Source organism: Doryrhamphus excisus, chromosome 11 (genome assembly GCF_030265055.1).
Source record: "Doryrhamphus excisus isolate RoL2022-K1 chromosome 11, RoL_Dexc_1.0, whole genome shotgun sequence".
Classification (NCBI taxonomy): Eukaryota; Metazoa; Chordata; class Actinopteri; order Syngnathiformes; family Syngnathidae; genus Doryrhamphus; species Doryrhamphus excisus.
The window spans coordinates 11,854,556-11,876,705 of NC_080476.1; the positions used below are offsets into that span (position 1 = coordinate 11,854,556).

Genomic DNA, 22,150 nt, shown 5'->3' on the forward strand with positions numbered 1-22,150 from the left:
TACAGTGACGGCAATACATGATGGTGCTATTGTCATGGTCTGGGGCTGCATGAGTGCTACCAGCACTAGGGAGCTGTGGTTCATTCCAATTTAGCATTAAATCAATCTGTTACTGACAACCAATTACAGTGACGGCAATATATGATGGTGCTATTGTCATGGTCTGGGGCTGCATGAGTGCTACCAGCACTAGGGAGCTGTGGTTCATTCCAATTTAGCATTAAATCAATCTGTTACTGACAACCAATTACAGTGACAGCAATACATGATGGGGCTATTGTCATGGTCTGGGGCTGCATGAGTGCTAGCAGCAATGGGGAGCTGTGGTTCATTCCAATTTTGCATTAAATAAATCTGTTACTGACAACCAATTACAGTGACGGCAATACATGATGGTGCTATTGTCATGGTCTGGGGCTGCATGAGTGCTGCCAGCAATGGGGAGCTGTGGTTCATTCCAATTTTGCATTAAATCAACCTGTTGCTGACAACCAATTACAGTGACGGCAATACATGATGGTGCTATTGTCATGGTCTGGGGCTGCATGAGTGCTGCCAGCACTGGGGAGCTGTGGTTCATTCCAATTTTGCATTAAATCAATCTGTTACTGAGAACCAATTACAGTGATGGCAATACATGATGGTGCTATTGTCATGGTCTGGGGCTGCATGAGTGCTACCAGCACTGGGGCGATGCGTGAAACATAAATTTCAACATGTACTGTAACATTATGTAGTAGAAACTCAGTGCAAAACTCATGTGGAAAAGGGAAGGGGATTCCTGTTGCAGTATAATAGCTCCTTAGGGCCATCAGCACTCATGCAGCCCCAGACAATGACACCAATCACCACCAGGGAAGAAACATTACTTTGTTTTGAGTAGACGTAATGAAGTGGTTGCTGGGCTGTACTCACTTTCGTGCCACAATGTACACTGTGCGGTGTTTCATCTACTCGCCAACTCAATTAAAACAGCAGCCGCTAAGCAATGGGATGCTGGGACGTTACCGTGGCAACCAGGGTGCTGCCGTTCCTGGTATCACTGGGCGTATAGCAGCTGACTAATTTGTACCATTTCTGCCAGTTTCTAACCAGACACCAAGACAATGGAGTATTTTTTTTATAGGATGATGATTCATATCTGTGTTGTGAAATAATGTGGATCAGATCAGGAAAAAGTCGGTCACCAGAAAACGAAAAAAACGCCCTCCTTATACATTCTCTCACATTGTTTCTATTAGTCAAAAGAATGTGCGGCGAAGCAGCAAACCGCATACTCCATAATGAAACACTTGTTCTCCATCCTCTGCCTATGTATTACAGGAGCATTGATCTGCATGGCAGTCCACACTGAAAACACTATCATACCATCTTCTCTCCTCCTCTCTTCCTACGACTTCCCTCCATCATGCAGTCGCTTATCCGGAGACCACCATCGATTGGAGCTCAAGCTCTGCTCGGGTGTCTGAGGCTTAATTACAGCCGGAATGAGTTCTAATCAAAAGGGCAGCAGCCATCGCAGCAGACAGCCCGCCTTGCAACGTCTGAGCATCGAACGGCAAAACCATTATTCTTAGTGTCGAGACGCCAATATGAATCACATTTCAATGAAAAGTAATGCATCGTGCTTTGAAACATCTCAAATCTAACAGCGCTGAAGTCAAAGTTTGACCAACATTTTAGTAAATAATAGCTTTGTTTGTATTGTGGTGCCACCATAAAAAGGTTAAAAATGTGATCATGGCCATAGAACAGGAAATAGAACTTATTTTGACACTCTATTGTGGCTGTTAAGTACAATACAGCGACAGTAAAAACAGTGAAAACAGTTTGGGGGACAATGGGAAGTCCAATAATCATCTCTATGAGGTTTATATATTTAATATATATATATATATATATATATATATATATATATATATATATATATATATATATATATATATATATATATATATATATATATATATATTTAAATATATATATATATATATATATATATATATATATATATATATAATTATATTTGCTTTGTTTTATAATGGCTTACTTATTGATCCAGATGATCACCCCAATTTGAATGGGTTCTCATTTACGTCTGACATTTTTCTTCAAGTCCACGGAACTATCTCTGACCTAATATTTACCGTTTGCTGTGAAAAAGATCATAAAAGCAGAAAAAAATAGTACCCCTACAGTTATTTCCCAAATATAAAACTATAATATACAGTATATAATATAATAAAAACTCCCCAAAAATCCTACAATAACCATGCAATAAACAAGTGCAATGACCGTGAAATACTGTAAACTGAAAACAGTTTGGGGGACCATGGGAAGACCAATAATTATCTCTATGAAGTTTATATATTTAAATATATATATATTTATATAGAATTATATTTTTATATAATATATATATATATATATATACACACATATATATATATATATATATATATATATATATATATATATATATATATATATATACATATATATATATATAATTATAGTTTATATATGTAACATATATATAATTATTATTATATAGAATTCTTTAGAAATTAAGCTTGTATTGATTTTGAATATTGTAATTTTTTTGCACATGTGAGCATACAGTACAGTACAACCAGAAAACAGCAAGCAAAGCACGCCTGATCGCCTGGTGCAGCCTCCAATGTACAGTCGCAGGCATCCCTCTCGACGGGAGGGTTTAATTTTAGCTTATGATGCACGTTAAAGGAAGTCTGAGGCAGCGGAACATCTCATTACCATGGAGACGAGAAGTACACACATCCATCAAACGGGAGGTTGTGACAGAAATGATTAATCAACACGGGACTAACCCTGAGACCGTAGCTTAGATGTCTGCAGATGATACGAACATGGTGGTGGTGGTGGTGGTGAACGGGTACCTTTATCGCTGAAGTCGTCTACCAGGATGACTTCGGCAATGAGCTGCGGAGGAGAACGGTTGAGGACGCTGTGGACCGTCCTCAGTAGAGATGACCAGCCTTCGTTATGGAACGGGATGATGATGCTGGTGTTGGGTAGTTTCTCGGCGTACAGCTTCTGTTTACAGCTAGACGAACAGATAAAAGAAAATGGCACGATAGTTAGCCAGATGATTGCGTTGGATATGTTGGAGTGTGACAGCTGACATCAGACACCAATTTGCCATCATGGTGGAAAATGACTTCAGCTCTGACAGTGAGTGAGGGATAAAAACCACTGACAATTTTATGGTACCGTGCTATTATTCTAGACATTCTATACGGTATGTTGCAAGAGCCTGTTGTTTTTTTTGGATCGCTTTATTGGATGGGAAAAATACATTGTTATCATTCTTCCTCCTTCTTAAAACTGCACCAAACATGAGCTCTTCCATTGTGCAGTTGCATTTGATATGAAAGAAAACAGATAAATACATCATTGGTAGCGAGTGAGTTAATTTAGTTTTTAGTCATGAGTGATGAGGCGGAAATCACTGAAATAATTTTGGTGTTTCAGTGTATTCCCTACCACCACCATATTTTCCAGACGGTAGAGCACCCCTGTGAAAAAATGTGAAAAAAAAGATGGTCGCACTAGTCTATGATTTTAGTACATGGAACTATTTTTCAAGATATGCGTTTTCCAAGGCTGCACGGCGGTCGAGTGGTTAGTGCACAGACCTCACAGCTAGGGGACCCACGTTCAATTTCACCCTCGCCCATCTCTGTGTGGAGTTTGCATGTTCTCCCCGTGCATGCGTGGGTTTTCTCCGGTTTCCTCCCACATTCCAAAAACATGCTAGGTTAATTAGCGACTCCAAATTGTCCATAGGTATGAATGTGAGTGTGAATGGTTGTTTGTCTTTACATGCTCTGTGATTGGCTGGCGACCAGTCCAGGGTGTACCCCGCCTCTTGCCTGAAAACAACTGGGATAGGCTCCAGCACCCCCGCGCGACCCTCGTGAGGATAAGCGGTAGAAAATGAATGAATTAATGAATGAATATTGCCAAAAAATAAATAAACAAAAACCACTGACATTATATATATAATAATTTTTAAAATTATTTAAAATATTAATTTAGATGTATTTTGATTTGTATTAGTTTACATATTTTTATTCCATTTTTTAAATATGAAAAAGAATTTTATTACTGGGCTGCACAGCGGTCGAGTGAAAATGAATGAATGAATGCTTTTTCCTAAACAGTATGTAATACGGCTAGTTAAAGAATAGCCTACCAGCTGTCCTCATCATACTCCTGGGAACGGAAACCACTAAAGTTGGCTTCTTCACAATCGGAACTGAACAACACCACAACTGACAGAATCTCTCCCTTTTTCGTTGTCGCTCCTGGCAACCGCCACCTCGAGGTAAATCAGGCCTGTGATGTCCCGCCGCCGACAGAGAACCTCCCAGCACTGCTGTCAAATCCACCAGCAGACCCGGGTAAAAGCTGCTATATCGATGCACCTCTCTGCGGGTTCTCCATGATGCAGGAAGCGCAGAATGACTCCTCCGAAGCACACTTCATTCATTCATTCATTTTCTACCGCTTTTCCTCACGAGGGTCGCGGGGGTTGCTGGAGCCTATCCCAGCTGTCTTCGGGCGAGAGGCAGGGTACACCCTGGACTGGTTGCCAGCCAATCACAGGGCACATATAGACAAACAACCATTCACACTCACATTCATACCTATGGACAATTTGGAGTCGCCAATTAACCTAGCATGTTTTTGGAATGTGGGAGGAAACCGGAGTACCCGGAAGAAAACCCACGCATGCACGGGGAGAACATGCAAACTCCACACAGAGATGGCTGAGGGTGGAATTGAACCCTCGTCTCCGAGCTGTGAGGTCTGTGCGCTAACCACTAGACCACCGTGCCGCCCGAAGCACACTTATACACCAGAATTTAAAGTCATTATCATTTATATTTGGCAGCCTAATTGTAACGGATTCACCATCCAACATCAGCAACACCCACACTTCACCACTAGTTGACAAAATATCCCAAAAATGCCGACTTTTACAGGCTGTGGTGTGGTAAAGCTGGTATGACACATTTAAAAAAACACCAAATCAGCCCCGATTATCTTTATGTGTGGAACGGCCTTCAGTTAAATGAATCAGTTCTATTTGTTGTCAAGGTGGAATGGCCAAGTGGGTCAAACACAGCAGCAGCAGATGTCGACCTTCAGACACGCCTCATCGGGCCGTGACGTGCTCCTGCAACAGCTGTAAAGTCATTATTTGCGGCGATTATATACAGCTGTTCCACAGCCACCCCCATTGAGGAGTTACAGCCCTCATCTTGTACACGACGAGGGGGAGCTAATCATGTGATGAGAGTCATTGTTGTCCATTCATATATGAATGCCAGGCTGGGTGAGTGGGGGTTGGGGGGGGGCATGATGTGATAGACAGGTGGCCTGCTGGTGAATCCAGACTAGCGCCACAGGGGGGAAAAAGTGTTTACACTCAGTATGTGTACGCTTCAATTAAACCACGGCGGCGTGCAGGAATCTAATGTGTCACTCGCAGAGACAATATGCCAATCAAGTAGAGGTGACGCCTGGGGGAAGGAGTGGGCGGGCGGGGGGTGGGGGGGGGGGCGAGCAGGTTGGAGACAGGTGTGTGACAATATCTGGTAATTTATGCAGAGCACCAGTAGAGTGAGACCAGGGGTGCATAAGGTCAAGGTATATAACAGTCCATCAAGGATGCATTGAAAGCGGCTTTTCAGGAAAAGGTGAAGAGTCAAGGGAGGATTGTTGTCATGGAAAAGAACAAACGGAGATTGAAAGCTTGTCAAAATGTTATTTCTAGGACGGTCATGGAGCATACCAGAGGGTGCAGATTCTTCGAAAGCAAAGAAAGTAATAGTTTTACATCAGGTGCAAAGTTAATAAATGTTAGGGATATCTGATGCTGATATCAGCATAAAAATGCCATATCAGTATCTGATTTTTTTTCCTGATCATCTTATTCTTCTTTCGGTTTTTCCCTTAAGGGGTCGCCACAGCAAATTAATCCCCTCTACCCAACCTTGTCTTCCGCATCTGTCTCTCTTTCACAAACTACTTCCTTTACTACATCCACTTTGGTCTTCCTCTACACTTCCTACCTGGCAGCTCTAAACGCAGCATCCTTCTACCAATATATTCACTATCTCTCCTCTGGACATGTAATGGTTTTATTTCATTTGAACATGCATCAGATTACAATTGAATGCATCACATAATCAGTTCACCATTAGGAAAAGAGTAGGAAGAAGCAAAGCTTATTAAATCCTACCCCTCCATCTAGTACTTTTACAATCAGTAACATTTACATTTGTTCACTTCCTGCTTTCCATAATACAGTTTAAGGTTTGTTTGTTTTTTAATTTAAAAAGTTTGTAATTGGGGCGGCACGGCGGACGAGTGGTTAGCACGCAGACCTCACAGCTCGGAGACCAGGGTTCAATTCCACCCTTGAGTTTGCATGTTCTCCCCGTGCATGCGTGGGTTTTCTCCGGGTACTCCGGTTTCCTCCCACATTCCAAAAACATGCTAGGTTAATTGGCGACTCCAAATTGTCCATAGGTATGAATGTGAGTGTGAATGGTTGTTTGTCTATATGTGCCCTGCGACACTTTTTTTCAGAGGTTGGCTGTTCCTGCGACTTATAAATGAAAAAAGTGTGAATAACCATTGTGTTAGCATATCTTACTCTATTGTTTTATTGTTAGAACTTGCCTTCCAGGAGGATGTAATATCTGTTTTGGTCAAGTAGTTTGTAAAATAAATTACCCGCAAAAAATGTGACTTATACTCCAGTGCAACTTATGTATGTTTTTTATACCTAATTATGCATTTTTAGCCTTGTGCAACAATGTAAATGTATTGATGTACAGTAAATATATTGATGCCAGAAAATACAGTTATGTAATTATGGTTGAGAAATATGAAAATAGTTCTCGATGATGCCGTACCACTGTAATAAACATCAACTTACTTTGCGTGGCGTATGTCCGGCAGCGAGCGGTTGAGCGAGATGCGGTCACTAACGTAGATGTTGAAGCCGTTCTCCCTGTAAGCCAGGTCCACCCGATGGGCATCGGACATCAGAAACGGTTTACCCTGTTCGCCGTTACCTGTGGAAAAACAGCAAGAGTTTTCCATTAGCCACTCATCACTGATCTACAGTCGGAGCAGTTCATCAAATTACAATCGCGGGTCGTTTTGTTCTATTAAGCAGAAACTATCTGACTGCATTCCTATGGAAAGCAAGCCCTTGTTTTAATAGCTCATTGCAGAGAACTAATCCTAATTTAGTTTTGCTCCGCATGGATGGATCACATTGCTTTCAGGGCTAATCAAAGGTCGAAGAAATCTTTCGTTTTTTTGTTATTGCTACCATCCTTTCCAGGTTTCTCAACCTCATACATAAATATATGAAACCAAGAGTGGTTTTTTACACTCGCAACATTCTCATTTGAACAAGTTCTATTTAATGCAAATCAATGGGATTGAGATACCAGCTCACTGGGCAGCTAAGTATCTCTTATTAACAAATCAAAGACTGCTCAGTACAGAATAAAAAGGGCAAAAGGTGGTGTTACCCGATAAGATGAGAAGCAGAATCGACGCTCGCAGTGGATTAACTGGTTTTAATTACAGTATGAACTCTTATTGGTGATGGTGCTCCGACTCATACCATGTGTTCTCATGATACTGTAGTATTTCTTCTATTTCTACTTCCAGCAATACCCATAAAACACCACTAGGTGACATTTACAGTCATTTACAGCGTTTAAAATTATTAGAGCCCTCTGGACTTGACATAACATCCCTATATTCACATTTAGACTTGTATTACCCAATATAGTATATACCCAATAAAAGTAAATAAGCCATTTAAGACACAAATGGAAACAGGAGTTCAGAAAATTCAGAGAAATTCTGCCATAAAAATTTAATTACTAAGTAAATAAAGTCAAGTTCGGGCTGCACGGCGGTCGTGTGGTTAGCGTGCAGACCTCAATCCCACCCTCGGCCATCTCTGTGTGGAGTTTGCATGTTCTCCCCATGCATGCGTGGGTTTTTTTCCGGGTACTCCGGTTTCCTCCCACATTCCAAAAACATGCTAGGTTAAGTAGCGACTCCAAATTTTCCATAGGTATGAATGTGAGTGTGAATGGTTGTCTATATGTGCCCTGTGATTGGCTGGCCACCAGTCCAGGGTGTACCCCGCCTCTCGCCTGAAGACAGCTGGGATAGGCTCCGGCATACCCATGACCCTAGTGAGGATAAGCGGCATAAAAAATGGATGGATGTACAATAGAATCTTGAAAATGAAAAAATACACTACTACTATTTTAGGCTGCACGGTGGTAAGGTGGTTAGCACGCAGGCCTCACAGCAGGCCCTCGGTCATCTCTGTGTGAAGTTTGCATGCGTGGGTTTTCTCCGGGTACTCCGGTTTCCTCCCACATTCCAAAAACATGCTAGGTTAATTGGCGACTCCAAATTGTCCATAGGTATGAATGTGAGTGTGAATGGTTGTTTGTCTATATGTGCCCTGTGATTGGCTGGCTGGCGACCAGTCCAGGGTGTACCCCGCCTCTTGCCTGAAAGACAGCTGGGATAGGCTCCAGCACCCCCCCCCCCACGACCCTCGTGAGGATAAGCGGTCGAAAATGAACGAATGAATGAATAAAGTCAAGTTCCTCACCGACACGGGCTGCGTCCTTCCTTATCGCGTCGTAGTCATGCCAGTCCGTCCTTCGAACGCCATCTTGCCCCACCTGAGTGACCTTCCTCATCTGGTTCAGCCCCTGCGGGGGAGAAGCATTGACACAGTCGACGTTTTAGGTTTAATTAAATGTCGAGTGGGGGGGGTGGCACACGTCAATCGATGCGGGCCCTTCGGCCTCTGTCTCCTCATCAGCTAATTGTCGACATCGATGCAGTCGGTTACGACTGATTTGTTTGCCGAAGTCACTCGGCTGTCGATGATTAAGACAGTGTCACTTTTTTTAAAAGTTGTTTAACTTTGCTGAGGTGTGTTTAAAGACCCGGCGCGTAGGCAGAGGAAAAATATATCATATTTGCCTGAGAAACAGATGCGGAACATAGTGGAGGGGTGAAACTGGCACACACTGTTTGTCACACACACACACACACAGGGCACACACATCCAAAAATCCACGCCAAAAAAAAAAAAAAAAATGCCAAAGTCACTTGGTGCTAATGTGCAGGAAATGAAGGCGGACACATTAATCTGGGACATCCGTTTTGAGGAAGCCTTTTCATTTGACTGCAACTGACTTCAATTCAATTTAGATTTCTCTCCCATTCAGCATCACACCAGGGCACAAGCGGCTACAACTAATCCTCAGCGAATAACCTTTTTTAAGCCGATGGACTGTCAAACAAACTTTATGTTGCATTGTGTAGTATAGCCAACGGTTATAAAAGTATTCATTCTTTTTTTTGTAATGTATTGAGATTTGCTATGATATTCTGTGTTACAGGATATTTAACAGGTATTATAGTCCCTAGTTCATATTTTCCTTTGAAAAGCAACACCATCTCCTGCAGCGTTTACCCGAAACAGGCAAGGAAATGGCTTTGGCTCTAGATAGATAGATAGATAGATAGACTCCCTTTATTGTCATTGCACAAAAACACAGTAGTGAAATTGCCAACGAAATGTCGTTGCCTGGCTCCCATATAATAACAGACACAAAAGAAGATAAGTAATAATAAATAATAATAATAATAATAATAATGTGGAGAATAAATAGATATAATAGACACCAAATATGAACAACATAATGTAAAGTGCAGCGTGAACAGTAAATTGCCCAAATAATTTAAATAATTAAATAAATAATAATAATGTAAGTAAGGTAGAGGGGCTTATTTGGCATTCAGCAGTCTGATGGCCAGGGGGAAGTAGCTGTCTCTGAACCTGGTCGTCCTACAGCGGATGCTGCAGAACCTTCTCCCCGATGCCAGGCGAGAGAACAGTCCATGCTGGGGGTGTGTGGGGTCAGAGCAGATCCGATGGGCTCTAGATACACACCGGCTGTTTGCTATGTCCTTAATGGGGGGGAGTTGGGTCCCGATGATCTTCTCCGCTGTCCTCACCACTCTCTGCAGTAACGTCCAGTCCGAGGCCTTGCAGCTCCCAGACCAGACGGAGATGCAGTTGGTCAGCAGGCTCTCGATGGTCCCTCTGTAGAAGGTGGTAAGGATAGGAGGGGAGAGGGAGGCTCTTTTCATCCGCCGCAGGAAGTGCAGTCGCTGCTGTGCCTTCCTCGCCAGAGCGGAGGTGTGGAGTGACCAGCCGAGGTTGTCTGTGATATGCACCCCCAAGTACTTGGTTGTGTTCACAACTTCTACGGCTGTGTCGTTGATGCTGAGTGGAGTGTGGCTGGGTCTGGATCTCCTGAAGTCGACGATGATCTCCTTTGTTTTGTCAACATTCAGGATCAGGTTGTTCGCCTTGCACCAATCCACAAGGTGTCGCACTTCCTCCCTGTAAGCCAGTTCGTTGTTGTCCTGAATGAGGCCCACAACTGTTGTGTCGTCCGCGTACTTCAGGATATGGTTGCTGCTGTACTTGGGGCGACAGTCATGGGTCATTAGGGTAAACAACAGGGGGCTCAGAACACATCCCTGGGGTGAGCCGGTGTTCAGGGAGATGACACTGGATGTGTTGTCGCCCACTCTGACATACTGGGTTCTATCTGTGAGGAAGTCAAGCAGCCAGTTGCACAGGGAGGTCTTGAGGCCCAGTGGCTCCAACTTGCGTACCAGGTCCTGGGGGATGATCGTGTTGAATGCTGAGCTGAAGTCCAGGAACAGCATCCGTACATGGGTGTTTTTCTTCTCCAGGTGCTCCAGGCTCAGGTGGAGAGCAGTGGAGATGGCGTCTTCAGTGGAGCGGTTTGGCTGGTACGCGAATTGGAAAGGGTCGAGTGATGGGGGGAGTATGGAGGTGATATGGTCTTTAACCACCCTCTCGAAACATTTCATAATGGTTGATGTGAGTGCAACGGGCCGAAAGTCGTTCAGACATGTAATGGATGGTTTCTTGGGCACTGGAATTATTGTGGCGGACTTGAAACACGGGGGGACTACAGCTTGGGCCAGTGAGGTGTTGAAGATGTCTGTGAGCACGTGGGCCAGCTGGTCTGCACATTCCTTGATCACCCGTCCTGGAATGGCGTCTGGGCCTGCAGCTTTCCGCACGTTGACCTTCCTCAGGACTCTCCACACAGCAGCAGTATCAAACTTGACTGCCTGTTCATCGGGGTGGGGGGTAGCCTTCCTCGCAGGGTTATTGTTCAGAGCCTCAAACCTTCCGAAGAAGTTATTTAGCTCATTGAGGAAGCTGATGTCGTTCTGGCAGGGTGCAGGTCTGGCTATGGTCTATGGTTCCTACCTTCAATTTTTTTTTTCTCTTCCTTTTAATCAAAAAAACAATCATTCAGAATGATGAGGCAGCTGTCCTATTTGGCAGCTGGAAGAAGCGTATGATGAAAATTCCAAGGTCTGTCTTCATTTCAACCGAAAAGCACATGAGAGAGCAGCTTTTATCAAAGCGCCGCATCTTTTCTTTTCAGTCTCACGCTTTCGCTCCTGCTGCGACCTTGCTAAATAAAGTGCACAAGGGTCGCCAGACCCTCACTCGGCCTCTTTGGCACTTGAAAAAAAAAGATACAATACAGCCAGCACGGCGGGAAGGAATAAGTTCTACACCACTCAGCGCCTTGTGGAACACATCAACAGCCTCCTCTTAAAGGAAGAAAATAAATACAATGTTTATTTTTTTTTACCAGAAGGAGGCTTCACGGTGTTACAATCAAACGTCCATCAGCATTCGAGTGAAGACAAGATGGGATCATGCTGTAAAAGCTCACGTCGGAGGGTTTTTATCAGCTCTGTTTGAAAGCATGAAAGCAAAAATGATCATTTATGCTTCATAACTCAAGGTGCTGGAGCCTATACCAGCTGTCTTCATGCGAGAGGCGGGGTACACCCTGGACTGGTCGCCAGCCAATCACAGGGCACATATAGACAAACAACCATTCACACTCACATTCATACCTATGGACAATTTGGAGTCACCGATTAACCTAGCATGTTTTTGGAATGTGGGAGGAAACCGGAGTACCCGGAGAAAACCCACGCATGCACGGGGAGAACATGCAAACTCCACACAGAGATAGTCAAAACAGAGAATCGAACCCAGAGTTCCCCAACCTCCATGCTAACCATGCTAAATTTTCTCCTTAAATTGCAACCTTTTTCTCTTAATATTTTCACTTTATGATTGTTGCTGATTTTTGCTGTTGTTGTTTTTTTTCTTTTCATTTTATATTTTTACAATGTGGCATGTAATATCTTAATATTTCAACTTGAAAAAAACATTTTTTTTCTTTAATATTTCAACTTTATGCTCCTGAAACAACATTATTTTTCCTCATAACATTACAAGTTTATTGTAGTCAGATTGCGGCTGATTTTGTTAGAATACCACTTTTTTTCTTTTTATATTTTGACTTTATTCTCATAGAATTAAAGCAGATTTTTTTTCATTTCTACTTGATATTTTTGGTTTAATTTTCCAACTATTTCAACTTTCTTCTTGCATTTTCTTGTGATGTTATGTCCATATTTTGATATAATTTTTTCCCACCCTAATCTTCCAAAAATTACAACATTTGTTTTGCTTGTTTGTCATAATATTTTTTTTTTATATTTCAACTTTATGCTGCTGATTTTGTTAGAATACCACTTTTTTTCTTTTAATATTTTGACTTTATTCTCACAGAATTAAAGCAGATTTTTTGTTTATTTCTACTTAATGTTTTTGGTTTAATTTTCCAACTATTTCAACTTTCTTCTTGCATTTTCTTGTGACGTTATTTCCATATTTTGATATAAATTTTTTTCCCACCCTAATCTTCCAAAAAATACAACATTTTTTTTGCTTGTTTGTCATAATATATTTTTTAATATTTCAACTTTATGCTACCGAAATGACATTTGTTTTTCCTCTTAATATTATGATTTTATTCTTGTAAAATTATGACTTTTTTCTCCATAAATTACAAACTTTTCCTCTTCATATTTTCACTTAATTATTGTAAAATTACTCCTGATTTTTTTGTATATTTATAACAAGCTACATGTAATCCAGGTGACTGTCATAACTTCATCAAAATTAAACAAAAAAGGCACCATTTGTGGCCTGTAACGGGAGCTCTGAGATATTGCGAGGAGTTCGGTCACCAGGCACATCGAGAGAGAGGTGAATACCGTTTTTGGCTCTTATCGAGATCCGGAGTAGTGTTCTAAACCTACGAAATTTGAATTAAATCCGACTAATATTGCAAAAATAAATGTTAGATGACGAGAAACCCAATAATACATCAAAGTTTAATAAGATAGCATACAAACTAATCCAGGAAACCTACTGTTCTACTGCACCGCCCTTGTTCCCATTTGATTCCATAAAAAAAAAAAAAACAAATTTGTGTCACATCAAAGACTTCCTGTACTGCTGGGCCCCCCGAAGCATCGACGCCGCTCTGTCTACTCTCCCTCACATCTGTTGTGATGAACAAAGAGGCGGAGCAAACAAAGCCATTTGTTCGGGATGGAACAAAATCCCCCCACTGTAAGCCTGATAAGCCCAGGAGGAGGCGGAATCATACACCAGCGTTTCAATACTTCCTCGTTTTTCAGCCTCTCTGACCACCTACTGAGAGATAGCAGTCGCTCTTTTGTTCCGCTCCCCCACCCCGCCGCCAACATCACTACACTTCCTCATCTTGCTGCTAGATCCATGATGACCCCCAGAGATGCAATTACCTCGCCCACCTCACACCTCTGATGCCTCACCTTCGGCCACTTCTCTCTCTCACACACACACACACACACACGAATCAATCAATGCTGAAAACTTCATCCTATTACAACATCATATTTTCTGAAATACAGCCATGAGATATGTATGTGTTCTCTGCTTGTTAATAAAGCCAATGACACTGGTCACTAAGTGTCAGGAACGTTACAGCGATTAGGGAATAGCCACCACAGGAAGTACAGTCAATGTGTGTGGCACTTTATATTTTAGACGACATATTTTCTATTATTAAGTCTACTATATTAGGTCATATGAGTGATAAGGTGACTATTCATTCATTCATTCATTTTCTACCGCTTTTCCTCACGAGGGTCGCAGGGGTGCTGGAGCCTATCCCAGCTGTCTTCGGGCTAGAGGCAGGGTACACCCTGTACACTACACACACTACACCCTATGGACAATTTTGGAGTCCCCAATTAACCTAGCATGTTTTTGGAATGTGGGAGGAAACCGGAGTACCCGGAGAAAACCCACGCATGCACGGGGAGAACATGCAAACTCCACACAGAGATGGCCGAGGGTGGGATTGAACCCTGGTCTCCTAGCTGTGAGGTCTGTGCGCTAACCACTCGACCGCCGTGCCACCGATAAGGTGACTATATGGGTGTTATTTCATGTCTGAATATAGAAACATAAACAGGTTTTCTATGCTGTAACTATGAAAATATTTGATTTATAGGTAAGGGATCGGGGCTGCACAACAGTGGTGGTTATTGCGCAGGAGACCCGAGTTCAAGTCCACCCTCGGCCATCTCTGTGTGGAGTTTGCATGTTCTCCCCGTGCATTCGTGGGTTTTCTCCGGGTACTCCGGTTTCCTCCCACATTCCAAAAACATGCTAGGTTAATTAGCGACTCCAAATTGTCCATAGGTATGAATGTGAGTGTGAATGGTTGTTTGTCTATATGTGCCCTGTGATTGGCTGTACCCCGCCTCTCGCCCGAAGACAGCTGGGATAGGCTCCAGCATACCCACGACCCTAGTGAGGATAAGCGGCATAAAAAATGGATGGATGTACAATAGAATTTTGAAAATGCAATACACTACTACTATTTTAGGCTGCACGGTGATCAAGTGATTAGCACGCAGGCCTCACAGCTAGGAGACCCGAGTTCAATTCTGCCCTCTGCCATCTCTGTGTGAAGTTTGCATGCGTGGGTTTTCTTCGGGTACACTGGTTTCCTCCCACATTCAAAAAACATGCTAGGTTAATTGGCGACTCCAAATTGTCCATAGGTATGAATGTGAGTGTGAATGGTTGTTTGTCTATATGTGCCCTGTGATTGGCTGGCCACCAGTCCAGGGTGTACCCTACTGCCTCTCGCACGAAGACAGCTAGTATAGGCTCCAGCACCCCCCGCGACCCTCGTGAGGATAAGCGGTAGAAAATGAATGAATGAATGAATGAAAGGTAAGGGATCCTACATCAAGGAAATTCACCGATCACAGTTGGGTCTGGAACCAATTATAAAGTGATAAACGAGGGATTACTGTATATGTGGATGTAGATGGTGTAGCTAGATTCACTGTTTAACTCTAAATTATGTTCATTTTATTGTAAAATATCAATGTAATGCTTTGGTGACGATGTGAGCTTCGCGGAAACTGAGTTTTACAAAATACTGAAAATTGTACAAAACAATAAAATACAATAATCAACAGTGATACAGTATTGTAATTTTTATCGTGCTTTATGATTTATGAACTGTGACAGACAAATTAGACGAAAGAAAGGAACAAGACGTGCGTCTACGCTTTACGTTGGTCTGATCCCAGCAGGCTGGTAAGGCTTCAGTGGAGTAGCTTAAAAAAAAAAAAATCAATATACTAATCCCATTCAGCCTTTTCCCACATAAGTCTTGTTAGAGACGTTTGTAGCGTACATTTTCTTCTCCTTGTTGGTTTCTGTCTGCTTCGCTCGGAGATGTCACTGCGCGGGAACGGAAGAAAAAAAAAAACAGCCGAGTGAGATCAGAGGGGATTAAATACGACGAGACGCAGATACGCAAGATGAAATGTAGTGGAACGACATTCATATACTTTGTCGTCAGGGAGGGGGGGGTGGTGGAGGTTCCTTCAGTAGTGTCCTCGTTTATATGAATTTGGATGGATTTTTTTTCTCCAAAAATAGTATTAAAGTCTCCGCAGCACAATAAAAATGATAATAAGAGTACTCTTATTATTATTATAATAAGAGTACGGGGCGTCACTGCCCCGCCCTTTGGATACTCTACATCAGGGGTCTCAAACTCAATTTACATGGGGGCCACTGGAGCTCGGGTCTGGGCGAGGCTGGGCCGCATCAGGTTTTCCAAAAAAAAAAACAAACGCATTTATTAAAAACAGAAAAATGAATAAACTTTGCTTTGGTTCCGATTTTCTACAAGAAAAGCTCTGATAAAACATTCCACTGTTCTCAAATATCTTACTTTTTATTTTTCGACACATAATAAGATCAAGAATAAAGAAAATCAATCAATCAGTAATAAATAAATATAATAATAATAAAACGGCAAATAATAAAAACTTAAGAAACCACATATAGTTGGTGGGTAGACAAATTATTTTTTTCAGATTAAAATTAACAAAGCATTATTAGAGCCCTGTAGACATGACAAAACACGACTAAGGTCACATTTATGCAACTGCAGGGACTTGAGACACATGCTAACTCGCAAACTAGAGAGCTAGCGACCTAAACGGTAGCCTTCAAGTTATTTCCTTTAAACTTAAATAGCCAAAAACTTACCACTTCCACACGGATAGGGAGGATAACTATTAACAGTTATTTAACCTTTAACATGAACATTAATCAAACGTAATAATTTTTTCTGGGTACATGATACCATACAGCATCCATATCAAACTTGCGCGGGCCGCACAAACATTAAACTTTCATATCAAGGCGGGGGCCTCAAACTAGTGTCCTGTGGGCCACATTTGGCCCGCGGGCCGCGTGTTTGAGACCTCTGCTCTACATGGATTAACTTGCACCTCAAAGACTTTAGAAATAATTTATCCAAAAATACACCTACAGAGGAACTCTAAACTCAAACGTCCCTAAAGTTGTACAATTATGTATACAAGTGATGGAATGAGGGAAGGATGGAAGGGCGTCTGCGGTGATGCGGACTCTACATCGGTGCATTGTGGTGAAGAGACAACTGAGTCAAAAGGCAAAGCTCTCAATTTTTCAGGTCGATGCAACTTCCTACACTACACGACATGAGATTTGGATAGGAAAAATCGTGGGTACAAACACCCGGAATGTGTTTCCTCCATAAGGTGGTTGGGATCTCGCTTGGGAGATAAACTGAGAAGCACTGTCATCTGGAAGAAACCAGATGAAGTGGCTTGGGCATCTGATCCGGATGCCTCCCTTGGAAAGGTGTCCAAGGCATGATAGGTGACCTCAGGGTAGACCCAGAACCCGTTGGAAGTCTCGCAACTGGCTTGGGAATGCCTTTGGATCGGGGTAGTAGCATACTGGGGCGCTAAGTTTCCAATCTTATCTTATATCCCACCTCTTCTGCTCCGAGCCACGGCCAACGTAACACACACGCACACACGCATGAGTTATGTTTGCTGTCAGTTCATGATGGGGATTTGGCAGAGTTTAGCTACTAACAAATTGCAACATTCAATATGTTCATTTGAACCAAATGCATTGATGAAACAAGATACATCTCATTATACATACTGCAAACTCCCTGTCAAGCTAAGCGGGAAGACAAATAGTCACAGAAGAAAGTAAAATCTATGAGGATTATACTTTAAAAACTTTCTCCATTGCTCATTGTGCCAAATCCTTTTTTTTAAAAGCCCATATTTAATTTAACTTAATTTAAAAAACACAAAATGGAGCTCATTTGTGAATAGCAGAGCCATTGATAAATGGATCAATTCTGCTGTGATGGCATATCAAGTAATTAGTTCCATTATACAAAAAAATCACAAGGGATGTAAGAAGCAATCTATGGATGGATGGAAAATAAATGTTCTTTTCTCTGGAAGTTAATGAAATTGGTGCCACCACACGTCTCAACTGATTTTTCTCTCTCTCTCTCTCATAAAATTGGATCTCGTCTGTTAAAAAGGTTATTAGGGACAGATTCCTGCACATATTTGCTCCATTTTTGCCACTCTAAGGGTTGAGGGTAGGAGGTCTTATCTATAATTAAGCCATGAATATGAACATGCATTGTATGTGATTAAACAATAGGTTGGTGAGCGTGCAAATATATACGCTAACGGTCAATAACTACACTAATAAACTACCAAGTTGTAGGAGATGTAGTAAATGACAAATATCTTTATTATTGCACCATGCTCACAGCTTTTTCTAATATTTTCACTCTTGTGTGGGTAATGAAAATATTTGGATAATCTACAACCATATTAGTTAAAATGTTGTTTGCCAATAAGAAAAAAGGAGCATTGTTACGTTTAGAAAGTAATGGATGACATTAAAGTGTACCTAATAATGTGGCTGCTGAGTTTGGTGTCTAAAACATGTTCTATTGTCGAGTATGGGCGCTCTCCATGGTGCTGAATAGCTACTACATGTTTAAAAACGTGCTGGGAAAACTATTACAAGACGATAGTAAACAACCGGAGCATGCCCCCCCACCTGGATCTGCTGCATGCCCCACGGTCCGTCCACCGTGGCAGGCGTGCTGTCGAAGACTCGGTACCGGTACAAAGACCACAACCCCACGTTAGGCAGGAAAAGCAGAGCCGCGATGAGAACCCCGGCGAACTGCAAAAGCCTTTTCTCCTTCCGCCTCATCGCTCCCGGAGAAAACGAAAGTAAGAAATAAGCTCCGTTTACTGTTGCTGCTCTCTCTCTCTCTCTCTCTCCTCCACCTCGGAGAACAACTTTCACTCTGACAGCCGAAGACTGACTGGAGCGCTTTCAAAGTACAGTAATCGGAAACACACGACACTTCCGGTCGTGTCTTTCACAACAAGAGTACGCGCTTCCTGTTTGGCTTAAAAACAGGGAAACGGGCGTTTTAAAATAAAAACCGTATATTTAAATTAAAGTGTCCATTTCAGTAATTCATTCTTGAAAATATTTCCGTTTATGGATGTAATATTTAGTATTTTGCATGGGTAGTAATCAGGTTTAGAGCATACTTTATGAAGCTGCCGTTAGAAGCAGCTCTCATATACAGTATTTACTTCATTAATTCAATATTTATTTAATAAAGACAAGATAAAAGCAGTGAGCTGTAGTATTATTATTTTTGTTATTACAGCGTCCCCTCGTTTATTGCAGGGATAAGTAGTATAATATATAGTATAATAGTATAATATATATAGTAATAGAAGTATAATATATGTTTTAAGGCTGCATAACCCATCACCATACACTTTATACACTTTTCTCAGACAGGCATCAACATTTCTTGTTTAAACACTCGAAAAGTTTCAGGTTTCAACAAATTATGACGTGAATCACACAAATTTCACTCCACTGACCGTGCCTTTCCGCTGTACTGTAGCGTTTTTGTATCCTCGTTAAAACATATTGCTGTAGTACTGAAGTGAAGGTCATTTATATATTAGCTGCGTAACTTCTACATTCCCTCAGCATGTCAAGAAGGCCAACATTTTTGTGTGAAGGTTAGGATTCTCCTAACGCTTCAAGGACAGTGTGGGTTTTGTCAGGGAGAAACTTACAAACATACAAAGACTGCAAGCTAGCAAACTAGTCGGGCAGCACGAAGAAGATACAATGGTTTAGAGCCAATCAGGACGCAGAGGACAATGGGAGAGGGAATAGAGAGACACTCAACTTCCCACAGCGACTTCACAGTTAAATCAAAGAAGCTGTCAACTTTCAGTGGTAAGTACAACATATGTACTGTGGGAATCTTATGTGGGCCCACTGAGTTAAAAAAAAAAAAAAACATACCACATGTCAAGGTGCAAGCAAGCACAGCCGGTCAATCAATCAGTCATTTTGCATCAAGTCAATAACGGCAGGCTTCCCTCTGCTTCTAATGCTCTGTGAATTACCATGATTTCTTTCCAAAGCCTATAACACGAGCCAGAAGAGTCATAAATCCCACAGCCCATTCAGAGATTCATCCATAATTCATGTCAGGAGACACTGAAGCGATTGAATTGTCACAACCCGGGCCGGGAGAGAACCCAATAAGCTTTTTCCTTCTGGGTGTCCAGAAAGCTGGGATGAGAAGCCGGACCAGAGCGACTATGAGGACACACCAAGACTGCATTCTAGTTGAACCATGTGTGTGCGTATGATTGCTTTGGGATTTGATGGGAACTATGGATGAGGATTTGGGTGTCAGTGGTCGTGTGGAAGACACAAATGGTGTGTCACTTCAGACAATGACCGAGTGTGGAGGGTGGCTCGAGAGGGGTCAGAGGTCAATTTTATGTATTAATTATTTAAAGCATACAGCTTCACTTTTGTCTCAGGATATCTATTATAATGATCACAAATGTCACATTTAACATATTAAATGTATCATTTATCACATTTATCTACTCAACTGCAGAGAGTACTAGACCAGCGGTTCCCAAACTTTCCGGTCAAGTACCCTTTCAGACATCTGACTGGAAGTCACCTACCCGTACTCCCGCATCATATTTTTTCTTCTTTCAATGTACTGGTCCCAGAAATGACTGCGATCAAATATTTTTTGCCATATCCAATTATGAGGTTTTTAACATTATTAGAGCCTCGTAGACATGAAATAACACCCCTATAGTCACCTTTACACTCCTATTATTCATATTTACACCACATTGCGCAACTCTTATGCCGCATGGGGCTCATAGCAAGTTAGTACAGTTAGCCGGGAATTTATGAAATTTACCACTTCCACACCTAATGGGAGGAGAACCTTTTCTTTTTTATTTTGTGTATTTTGTACTGCTAAACTGATTCTGTTTTCTTGCTGCTGTGCAATGCAAATTTCCCCACTGAGGGACGAATAAAGGCATATTTTATCTTATCTTATCTCACTCGATCATTTTGGACATGCCATGGCTGACTTTATGACTTCATGCAGTGTTATGGTAAAGTAACGTAAGGTAATGTCTCAATGTTTTGTGGGACCAGAATCCTACATAATCACTAAGCCAATAAAGACACAGTGGAAAAAAATGGGGGTGTTAAGAGTGGAAGCTAGTACGATTTGAGGAAATCTGGTAACAGTTCAACTTCCATTGGTATTTCATAGAGTAATCATACAATGTACAGTGCATGCATTATGTGCCAACAAGTTTTACAACAGCCTGTGTAACGGATTGAACCATAAACCAGAGTCCAATACAAATATGGCAGCTTGACGCATACTGCAGCTGCAGGGGAAACAACTGTATGAGCATTACTGCTGCCGCAGATGAAGCCAATAAATGGCGCCAATTAAATGTTCACCTCACTGCCGTTCAAGCCAGTGACCAGCTCAACTTCCTGGAAGTGGATTCTACCGTCGCGTTCCAATGCAGTAAATTGGGACCTTGGTAGCCACTAGTGTAAAAGGCACTCATTATAATTATTATCGTCGTCAGTATGAGTAGTATTTGCCAAAATGCTCAAGGAATGAACCAAAAAGGCCATTTCTGATAGAAGTGAATTGAATATTTGCATAAAACAGCCTAAATGACATCATTAGTCAACACATTTGGAACAAAAGTGCATCTTTTACAGCTTATATGGACTCCAACGAAACACCCAGGGTGATTCCGCTTCCATTCAGTCGGTGATAAAGCAGCCAGACGAACGCTCCGTGGAGAATTTATGCGTGAAAGTGCCCTTTTGTAATGCCGCCAAAGGTCGACGAGTGGTAATTCACAAAAAGGAATTACACTTTCACATGGCAAATCGGCCATGACTGGGGTGCTGAGTGGAAGAAGACACTTTTTGTATGCTTCCACGGCCATGCAGCGGTTGCTATTTAATCACTACATTTTTTTCCCAAGGTGCAATTTGCAGCAATTTATCATGTGGTTGAACACAGGAGAGTTTAGACTGTGTACAATGACGGTGAGCAGCAGTGAGACCCAACTAAGTTGCCATACGAGCCATTTGCTAGCAAGTAAACAGAGGAGCAGAGCTTAGGAGAGGGCAGAGAGCTTATGTGGCTAACAGGCACGCCCATATAAGAAAATCCGCTCCTCTGTGACATCACAACGGGGGCAGTTTTGCCACGCCTGTTGAGACAGAACATTTTGAGCCATCCCAAACCTT

General features: G+C 42.0%; 1 protein-coding gene across 5 annotated transcripts in view; it reads right to left on the minus strand.

Moving 5' to 3' along the window:
* Nucleotides 1–18,806, minus strand: part of LOC131138211 (polypeptide N-acetylgalactosaminyltransferase 10-like) — a 36,005-nt gene extending 17,199 nt beyond the window's left edge. For 4 of the 5 annotated variants that reach the window (XR_009132073.1, XR_009132070.1, XR_009132071.1 and 1 more), the window contains exons 1-4: nt 18,554–18,806; nt 8,714–8,816; nt 6,995–7,133; nt 2,919–3,085 (exon numbers count right to left, since the gene is read on the minus strand). Coding sequence is in view for 1 of the 5 variants with exons in the window: in XM_058086941.1 (XP_057942924.1) it covers nt 2,919–3,085; nt 6,995–7,133; nt 8,714–8,816; nt 18,554–18,712 (568 nt within the window). In the remaining 4 variants the exon portion in view is untranslated. Of the gene's footprint in view, nt 1–2,918; nt 3,086–6,994; nt 7,134–8,713; nt 8,817–15,806; nt 15,854–18,553 lie in introns of all 5 variants that reach the window. The other variant, XR_009132072.1, reaches the window with a different exon arrangement.
* Nucleotides 18,807–22,150: the final 3,344 nt, after the last annotated feature.